This window comes from Ruditapes philippinarum, unplaced genomic scaffold (genome assembly GCF_026571515.1).
Source record: "Ruditapes philippinarum isolate M1 unplaced genomic scaffold, ASM2657151v2 ctg8104_1_1_1_1, whole genome shotgun sequence".
NCBI classification, from domain to species: Eukaryota; Metazoa; Mollusca; class Bivalvia; order Venerida; family Veneridae; genus Ruditapes; species Ruditapes philippinarum.
In genome coordinates this window covers 1-10,266 of record NW_026854498.1, presented here as the reverse complement: position 1 = coordinate 10,266, position 10,266 = coordinate 1, and the positions used below count along the sequence as shown (strand labels likewise).

Genomic DNA, 10,266 nt, shown 5'->3' with positions numbered 1-10,266 from the left:
CTTAGATATTTGGCATGAAACATCTTCTAGTGAATGTCTACCAAGTTTGTTCAAATAAAAGCCCTGGGGTCAAAATTGGCCCCGCCCCAGGGGGTCATTGATTTTCCCTATATGCATATAGTAAAAACTTAAAAATCTTCTTTTAAAGAACACAAAGAGCTAGAGCTAAGATATTAAGCATGAAACATCTTCTAGTGAGTGTCTACCAAGTTTGTTCAAATTAAAGCCCTGGGGTCAAAATTGGCCCCGCCCCGGGGGTCATTGATTTTCCCTATATGCGTATAGTAAAAACTTAAAAAATCTTCTTTTAAAGAACCATAAGAGCTAGAGCTTAGATATTTGGCATGAAACATCTTCTAGTGAATGTCTACCAAGTTTGTTCAAATAAAAGCCCTGGGGTCAAAATTGACTCCGCCCCAGGGGGTCATAGATTTTCCCTATATGCATATAGTAAAAACTTAAAAAATCTTCTTTTAAAGAAACCAAAGAGCTAGAGCTAAGATATTTAGCATGAAACATCTTCTAATGAGTGTCTACCAAGTTTGTTCAAATAAAAGCCCTGGGGTCAAAATTGGCCCCGCCCCAGGGGGTCATTGATTTTCCTATATGCATATAGTAAAAACTTAAAAAATCTTCTTTTAAAGAACTCAAAGAGCTAGAGCTAAGATATTTAGCATGAAACATGTTCTAATGGGTGTCTACCAAGTATGTTAAAAAAAAAGCCCTGGGGTCAAAACTGGCCCTGCCCAGGGGTTGTCATTGTTTTTAACTATATGTGTATAGTAAAAACTTTAAAAATTTTCTTTTAAAAAACCCAATGAGCTAGAACTTAAATGTTTAGCAAACATAAGTAAATATCTACAAAGTTTGTTCAAATAAAAGCCCGGGGGTCAAAACTGGCCCTGCCCCAGGGGTGTCATTGTTTTTAACTATATGTGTATAGTAAAAACTTTAAAAATCTTCTTTTAAAAAAGCCAATGAGCTAGAACTTAGATGTTTAGCATGAAACATCTTCTTATGGGTGTCTACCAAGTCTGTTCAAATAAACAAATAAAAGCCCTTGGGTAAAAATTGGCCCGGGGGTTGGGGGGCCTATATACAGGTGAGCGACCTCAGGGCCATCATGGCCCTCTTGTTGGATTGTAACTATCACAACCTCAAAATGTTTACTTTATAGATTTTTAGATTTAAGTTGAATATCGGGTCATTATGGGGTCAAAAACTAGGTTACTAGAATCTTGTTGTTGAGTTAAAATCTTGGGGGTATTTTGGCATAGAGTTTCACTGGCAGTTGGCTTAAAGCATGAAATTGAATTTATTTAGTTATAGTCTTTTTTCAAGTCAGTAAGAGCAGAGCCTTCATTGACTTTTTGTTTTGGAAAGTTTTTTTTTTCCTCCTGTTTTCTTTCATAGTGCTTTACTTGAATAATTATGTGTTATATTTAGAATAATCATGTGTTATATAAGAATAATCATGTGTTATATTTAGAATAATCATGTGAATAATTCATGTTCTACAATGTTATTTAATAACAAATTAATATGTTGTGCAATTGTTTGTACCTTAAACTTCATTAAAAGTTATTTATAAAACATCGACTTGTACTTTATAAATCCCTGTTTTAAATTATCATGTCTATATTAGTTGGTTAATTCAGTTTGTCAATGCGGGATAAAGGAAATTACAAATTCACATGCGTAAAAGATCTCCAATAAGAAATTGTCTGGGTTTTTTTGTGCTGAATTTGGCATTTTCCGGTTCAGTGAATTTTGTTTACAGTTTTGGCCTTTTAATGATTTTTAGCACAACTATTTGCAGAATAATCGAGCTAATGCAGTCACTCATTTGTCGGCGTCCCTGTGGTCAAGTTTTTGCGTGTTAGCAAGTATCTCCATAACTTTTGAAGGGAATGGATTGAAACTTCACACACTTGTTCTCTGTGATTATCTAACATGATTTGCACAAGTCCCATAGCTCTAATTTGCTTTTTTGCATAATTATGCCCCTTTTTCGATTTAGAAATTCTTGGTTAAGTTTTTGCGTGTAAGCAAGTATCTCCATAATGTCTGAAGGGAATGAATTGAAACTTCACACACTTGTTCTCTGTGATTATCTAACATGATTGGCATAAGTCCCATAACTCTGATTTGTTTTTTTTCCATAATATTCCCCTTTTTTCAGCTTACAAATTCTGGTATCTCAATAACTACTGAAGGGTTTGTGCCTTTTTTGGGGAAAATTTTATTTATTCATAATAATAAAGCAGTGATTTACCCGGTAAAACATCTTAATAACAAGCCTTTGTACCTTTCGGACAATTTTATGTATTCATATAGGTAAGCATTATTTATACTTGGTGACAACTTTTTCGAATAGTTGACTGTCGCTGTTCTCTGACAGGTCTTGTTATTTTTAAAGTTTGTCTGGACTACCCTCTTTTACCACTAATGCAATTTCAATAAAACTTGACAGGATTGATCTGTTGCTCAAGTACTTGCACATTTAACAAGAGCTGTCGGTAGGACAGCACGCTCGACTATTCTAAGTGCTTGATAGTAAAAGAGCCTTGATAATGTTAATGACCTACAATTATGACCCTAAATGCATATGTGAAGTTTTAAATAAATATCTTTAATAGTTATTGAGATATTTAAAACTTGCATGTAAATATTAACCAAGAGACTAAGTAGAAAAGGGGATATGAATCAGCCTTAATGCAAGATAGAGTTATGGAACTTGGTCAGTGACATACAATTATGACCCTCCAATTATGACCCAAGTGCATGTGTAAAGTTTCAAGTAAATATCTTTGAAGACCTTTAACCTTTAACCAAAATTTTAACCAAAATTTCTAAGTAAAAAAGGGGCATAATTCTGTCAATATTGTAGGCAGAGTTATCCAACTTGTCAATCTGATGTACCTTGTTACTATAAATAAGTATTGTAAGTTTCACTTGAATATCTCAAGCAATAATTGAGATATTTGACTTTACAAAAAACTTTAACCAAAATTTCTAAGTTAAAAAGGGGCATAATTCTGTCAATATTGTAGGCAGAGTTATCCAACTTGTCAATCTGATGTACCTTGTTACTATAAATAAGTATTGTAAGTTTCAATTGAATATCTCAAGTAATAATTGAGATATTTGACTTTACAAAAAACTTTAACCAACGCCGACGCGGACGCTGACGCCGACGCCGGGGCGACTACAATAGCTCTCATATTCTTCGAATAGTCGAGCTAAAAAGGGTTTTCTGGTTGAATTATTTTGGCCCTTCAATGAAAAACATGTTTTGCCCTGATAATAATTTTTGTGTCTCCTACAGAGTAGCTGTGATCAGTAATCGCTCTTTTTTTTCATTGCCAAAATTCTAAATACAGTGTGTATACCTCTACCGTAAGAGGCAGTGAGGTAAAAAGTTGTGGTTGTCTTTCAGTTTTATTAGCACTAGCCTTAAAGGTGAAAATAGATAATAATCTTCATTGAGGTGATTCGTCAAATCACATTTATTGTTACAAATTCAAGTATTTTAACCTGTATAACCTACTTGAACAGAAGAAATTAGCTTTGCCACAAGCTAGTGCATGTACAATGTATAGAGCCAGGCCAGCCTTTACTGTTGGAACCTCCAATTTTATGGGTTTTTTTATATTGAAAAACCCTTAGACTGCAGATGGACTGTTCCAATATTCAGAGCAAGGCAAATTCATTTTAGCAGGTTTAATTAAACAAAAGTAGTAAAATGAGTTTCCTTTTGTCAAAAAATAAAAATGGAAAAAATAAAAACAAAGTAACTTTATATTTATACTTATAATTAATAATAAGCGTCAGGATCTTACATGTATAGGTACTTTTTTTTCATTGAAATTTTCTAAATATTACATTTGAAATTTTTAGATTGTATTCCTATGAAAACTAAGAAAACATAGCAATATGACTTCCTATTAGTATTAAATAAAGAAGCCGCAGATCTATAAAGTGTATTGTATCAAATCTTCACTTATTTCTGGACTGGTTCCAAGTGTCAATGTGAAGCTTTACTGATGGAGGAAGATCTCAGATCTCTGCTATGTGAATAATTCAAAGCACCAAACAGCACATTAGTAGAGCCACCCATTTTTTGAAAGCTACCTAGAGGGCGTCCTCACATGACAAAATTTAACATCTGTAACAAGTTTGGAACCAATAGGGGTAAAAGCAAAATGATTCAAAATCACATGTAGTCACAGCTATAAAAGATCATCATTGTATTTCAATTGAAAACATAGTTAGCAAATTTTATAATATAAACTAGTAGCATGGAAAAATAATTTATAGAGACATTTTTGTTTTTGTTTTACAAAACAGGACTTTTTTCTTTATCAATCTTTTTCTGTGTTGAGATTGCCTTGACTGTAACTTCTTTGGTCCTAACACAAATAGATGTATTCTTTGATATACAAAATTGTACATAAAAAGTTCTATTTTAAAAACGGACAAATAAAAATGAATGGACAAATGTAAAACAAAAACCTTTTTCATTTTTAAGACAGTTATATCATATAAACACCAATTGCCATAACATAACTTAAACAAAATTATGATTAACTCGCAAAGACGCAAATTAATGACCAATTTTTTAAATATGATAATCTAAAACAATGTGAAACACTTTGCATGAAATGGTTAAAATCTGTATATGTTCAAAACACAAATGATCATTTTTTTCCTTCCACCATTATTACATGATATCCAAATTTAGTTTTCACAGGAGGATCAGTGTATATGGGACTGTTAGTTGTGCTATTCTGTAAGGCAAATGCTGCTTCTTGGAAAGGTCCAACCATACTTCCTCTTGTCATCCAGCCAAGGTCACCCTGAAAACATAAAATGTACGAACACATAATACTCTTACCAGAACATACATTATATACATGCAAATGCAATTAAAATTTCATTTTAAGTTGAACCATAGTGCTCTTTAAAAACTTCAAAGTAGCCAGTGAAAACTTACAATTTAATCCAGTTTTTCAAATTTTTGTTTCCTTACACTAAAATTAGGCTAATAAACAATCAATTCTTTAATATACATGCCAAGCTTTCTTTCATTGCAAATTGTCAATTATTGTAAATTTTGATTGTTTAGTATATGATAATTATGATTAACAATAGACATATTTTTTACAATACACAAATAAGCTGATTGTACTAAAAATTCATAAATACACTTTGTCTTCCAAATCAGTAAGGCTTCACTTTCAACTTGGATTTTTGCTTTAGTTATTTTTAATATTTAATCAGATTGACAAAGTTCAACTTGTGAAATACAAATTCAATCTAAAATCTTCGAATTTCCCAACTTATTCTTGATAATAATCATATAATGTTTTTGAAAATATTTAAACATAATAAAAGTTTACAACTTACACCAGACCGAGCTTTGTCCTCGCTGTATTGAGCAGCAACTTCATTAAATTTCATTCCACTTTTTAATTTTTCTATTGCCTCTAGTGCTTTGGATTGTTTCTCGCATAAAATGTGACGAACCTGAAAATGAATATTATTTCTTGTGCAACACAAATTTCAAGGATAAATATATTTAACACTTTCTGTAACTAAATTTATGATGCATCATTTACAAGTATTTGGCACTCTGATTTCCGGCCATGCAAAGGTACAAGCAAAGCTTAAGTTATAGCATCCAATTTATTCCTGAAAAAAACTTTTTAGTCTGAGTTTTAATGTTACTTTTCAGTTCGTTCAACTAATTTAACTTCTCATAGTGTAGCTTAAGGTCTTCAGCGTACCCGTGTATATACTATGACATGACGTATCAGTAATGCCGCATCAGATGAAAAACAAAAATGTCAAAAAGCGGCTTATAAAGTTTTGGAAGCCAGAACTACTCATAGTGATATCAGGCTATGTAATGTTTTGACAGTAGGAAAACAGTTTAAAAGTAGGAAAATATATCTGTCCAATGGGTCAAACCGAAATAATTAGGCCACTTTTCCGTTTGCAATATTTTTCAGACCTATCGGATATAAATTATAATAATATGATTTTAAAAAGTTTTCTTTACTATTCTCATTTGAAAAGTCCCATGTTTAGAAATATATATCTATATAAGTATATCTTTTCCATTATCAATGACCAATAACATTCAATAAGTGGGGCATATTCTGAGTAATATAACAGTTCAGTCTATCCAGATTTATCCGAAATATATATTATGATCCGAAATCTATGTCACTTACTTTAACTGCTGTTCCTCCTTTAGCTTGTTTCTGTTGAGAATCTCCACCACCCTCTGCCCCTTTACTTTTTGCACCTTTTCCACCACCACCACCGCCACCTTTGTTTTTCGGCATGTCGAAATGATAAAATAGAAGTTTTGAAAATTGCACAAGTTGTTTTTCTAATCTGTATCACTGGAAGCTTTCTTTAAGTTTTGAAAGCGTTTTTGTAATTTAGACAGATTTGAAACAAAGTTAAAAAACTATTTGCTATTTATGTGTGCTTTGTCAGGCAAAAATGTCAAGTTCCGAAGATATTTATGGACCTTCTTTACCACCAGGTAAAAGATAAAAAAAAAACGAGCAAGAAGATAGTAAAAACTGTTTTTTTTATCAGTCACATTCGTCCTTTAGTATGCTCGCATTTTAATTAATTCGTCCCTCTACAATTCGTACCATGTTGTATTTGCTTTGTCTAACCCCCAAATAAAACTATTTATGTTTAATTTAATACTTAAATTTTTAAGAGTGTTTAAAGCTATATCTGTTGAAATTTTTTCATAAAAGTTGAAAAACTGAAATTATGTTATTTTCAACAAAGGTGCTAGACCACGCAATCCGGTCAACTCGTCCCCTGGTCAACTCGTCCCCTGGTCAACTCGACACCTTTTTGGTCAACTCGTCCCCTACTTTTGGTCAACTCGTCCCTAATATGGTCAACTCGTCCCCTACTTTCGATCTCTGTCTTTAAAATGTCTTTAACAGTTTAAATAATTCTTTTATGTAAAATATGTAAAATTAATACTGAATTTGATTGATATCGAAATATTAATAAAATAATTACGTCTTTTTTACGTTAAATTTTAATGATCTTTATCTAAGCGCACGTGCATAGCTTTGATGTCAAACTACAAAGACAGGTAAGTTTACAAACATTCAATTAATGTTTAATTAATCAGAGTTTTAATGATAATTAAAACTAAAATTAGGTCCAACTCTTTGATTTTTCCCGCCTCCCTGAATGGATTAAAGACTGACGACAGATTAACAGAAATTAGAAGCGCTAAAAACTTTATGTCGGTGCGTATTGATCTCATTATAGAAGGATCGTGTCAATTAAAAACATGATAATTGTTTGTTGGGAACTTGTCAATATAAAAGTTTCCCTGATAAATATAAGATTTATTCTTAAAAACACATTTGCGTTGTACGTTATATGAACATTGGATTATTTTTTTTGTGCATATCAATCATTTCTTAGAATTCCATATTGTTGGATTATAGACTGTATGTGAACGGTGTATGTGACAATTTTAATTATTTGTGTTGTTGATTGTGATTTTTTTAATTGATTAGTGTTGTTAATTGTTACAATGTACCCCTGCATTGATTGTAGGAAACATGTGCGGAAAAATCAGCAAGCACTTCAGTGTGAGCGCTGTGAACACTGGCAACACAGAAGTTGTAATACAGGTTAGTCATTTGTGATGTTTATGTTCATTTTTAACAGACAAATGGTCTTGCAATTCCAAATGATCGTATATAGTGTATTGGATTAAAAAATGTCAAAGAATATTTAAAGAATTTATTAAGTTTTTTTTCTAAATTGCATTTTATTGTAATATTATGGTCCATTATTATCATAGGAGTTGTATATACATACATGCCTTTTGAAAGAGTTAGTATTTATTTATTTTTTTTCATTATTTTTTTTTAAATAAAAAATCCGTACAATAATATTTGCAGTGGATATTAACTGATTGAAATCATGATTAATATTCAATTTCCATAAATAAATCTTTAAATTGATCTTAAAGAGGAGCTGTATAAAACCGAGTCCCAGAATTTCTTGTATAATACAAGTCAACATATTGAATGTATTAATTGTATTTAATCAACATTTTCATATATTTGACCATACACCATCAAATCAAATTGGACATGTGGAAAATAAATTTTTATAACAACCTTTGGCACGATTTTCACGCGATTTGTATAATTTCAAATTAAAGACACGCGTTCTTTAAATATATAAAAACGTATCCAACCACAGAGGTATTTGTGTCGTTAATCCTATTATCAAATTACCATGTGTATACTTTAATAACCAAAGGCACGTGTCACGATATATCTAATTAACAACAATTTATATCATGCATAAAACAGTACAGTATCCACTTATCGTCAATCAACACGATAATTTAGGTCATTGTATCAATTGTGTCAATTATATTTATTTATTGGTTGTAAAATAATGATGATATGTTTGATTTAATGAAACATATTTAGAAATTAGATTAGCAAGTGTATTCTAGCAATTGAGTAAAAACAGTTTAACCCAGGATAAAACCAAAATTGGTTTATGGATTAAATTATTATTATCATTATCATTATTTTTATTATTATAATTATTATTATAATTATTATTATTATTATTATTAAACTAATTTTTTTTTTTACAGGAAAAAGGCCTGTCTGCCGAGTATGTCAGTCACCGAGGGGCACACCGCACTTCTGTGTCTGCCATTCCTTCCTGCAGAACACATTGGTCCTGTGTTCGAGTCTATGGCAGACTTAGCTCCAGACCGTTTTGATGGACTGCTAGCTTACATTAGACGGACCTGGATCGACAATGATATGTGGCCAGTCCATTCTTGGTCGGTGTTTGGATTGAGCATCCGCACAAACAACGATGTTGAAGGTAAAATCACATTTTAAAATATTATGACAATATTAGATATTTGAAATAGACTGTATACATGGTAGCAGTCATACTTCTCATACATAAAAAAATATGTCTTAGCAAAATTGTAGCGAATTTGAGAAATGCATTCATGGACACATACATCGCCGCATTAAAGAGATAAATATATCTATTATAGTTGACCTGTGCCTATCTTCAGGGACAGACTCACCAGCTGTGGGAAAAGTACAGGAATGGGGAGTTATCTTCAACAGGACTTTTGAGAGAATTCGGCAACTTATACAAGCCCCAAGAGTAGAGTCGTAAGATGTCAAAAAAAACAACAATGACATATGTGCATGGGAAAAAAAAACAATGAAAGTGTGAAAGTGAAAGTGACTATATATACATGTATGACATAATATTGACATACGATATGATATTTTATCTTTGCATATAAAACATGTTTTTATAAATTAAATGTTATTGCTATTGATCGTCTTGGTGTTGTTCTTTTCTGTAATTTAATTTAATCAGACTTATGCATATATATATATCCTTATTATAAGATGGAATTCCAAATATTCGCATACAAAAAGCGTCAAAATATGTCCAATTCAGTAATTTTATAATATATTATTTTAACAGTCTATAATGATTTGTGAACTATATGAAAAACAAGTAGTGATAAAATATAAGGGACGAGTTGGGGACGAGTTGACTAGAGGACGAGTTGTCCAGGGGACGAGTTGACCAAAAAGGTGACGAGTTGACCAGAGGACGAGTTGACTCTGAATCCTAGACCACAGATTTATATTAATCTGTGGCTAGATGCATTGTTTTGACATAAAATATGTTTAATCTTGTTGTTTATGTAATATTATATCAATATATTTAAAAAAAAATATTTTTTTTATATTGTGTCTATAACAATATAACAGAAATTGAAAAAAAAATTCTATTTAATTTTTTTTTTAATGTAAGTGATAAGTCTATGAATATCATATTACATGAATAATATATTTAAACATATTTTAGGTCAAATCAATGCAACTACCACCTTTGGTTTTCAAAACCTAACGGTGGTTTCTTAAAAAATTTGTACAATAATTTCAAAATCAAGAAACAACAAATTCAACTTTATACACTTTAAAACTAATAATTGTTTGTTCTATTTTTTTATGAGGGCTGGGACTTAAAATGTATATTTTAAGATCTAAATAATGGTCAATCCTCAGTTTAAGGTTTAGGGAGTATGTCATCCAAAAGTTGTTATATAATGACTCAAAAAGTTTGTGTTTTAAGTTTGAAAATATTATTAGTGACTTTGACAAAAGTTGGTACAGTACAGTGAAAAAGGAAAAA

At 31.2% G+C, this 10,266-nt stretch overlaps 1 protein-coding gene across 1 annotated transcript; it reads right to left on the bottom strand.

Moving 5' to 3' along the window:
- Positions 1–4,228: 4,228 nt before the first annotated feature.
- LOC132740282 (peptidyl-prolyl cis-trans isomerase NIMA-interacting 4-like) lies at positions 4,229–6,472 on the bottom strand. Its single transcript, XM_060728160.1, has 3 exons — positions 6,240–6,472; positions 5,410–5,529; positions 4,229–4,859 (listed from the first exon to the last, which is right to left on the bottom strand). The coding sequence occupies exons 1-3, from the start codon at positions 6,351–6,353 to the stop codon at positions 4,701–4,703; spliced, it is 393 nt and encodes a 130-aa protein (XP_060584143.1). The 5' UTR covers positions 6,354–6,472; the 3' UTR covers positions 4,229–4,700.
- Positions 6,473–10,266: the final 3,794 nt, after the last annotated feature.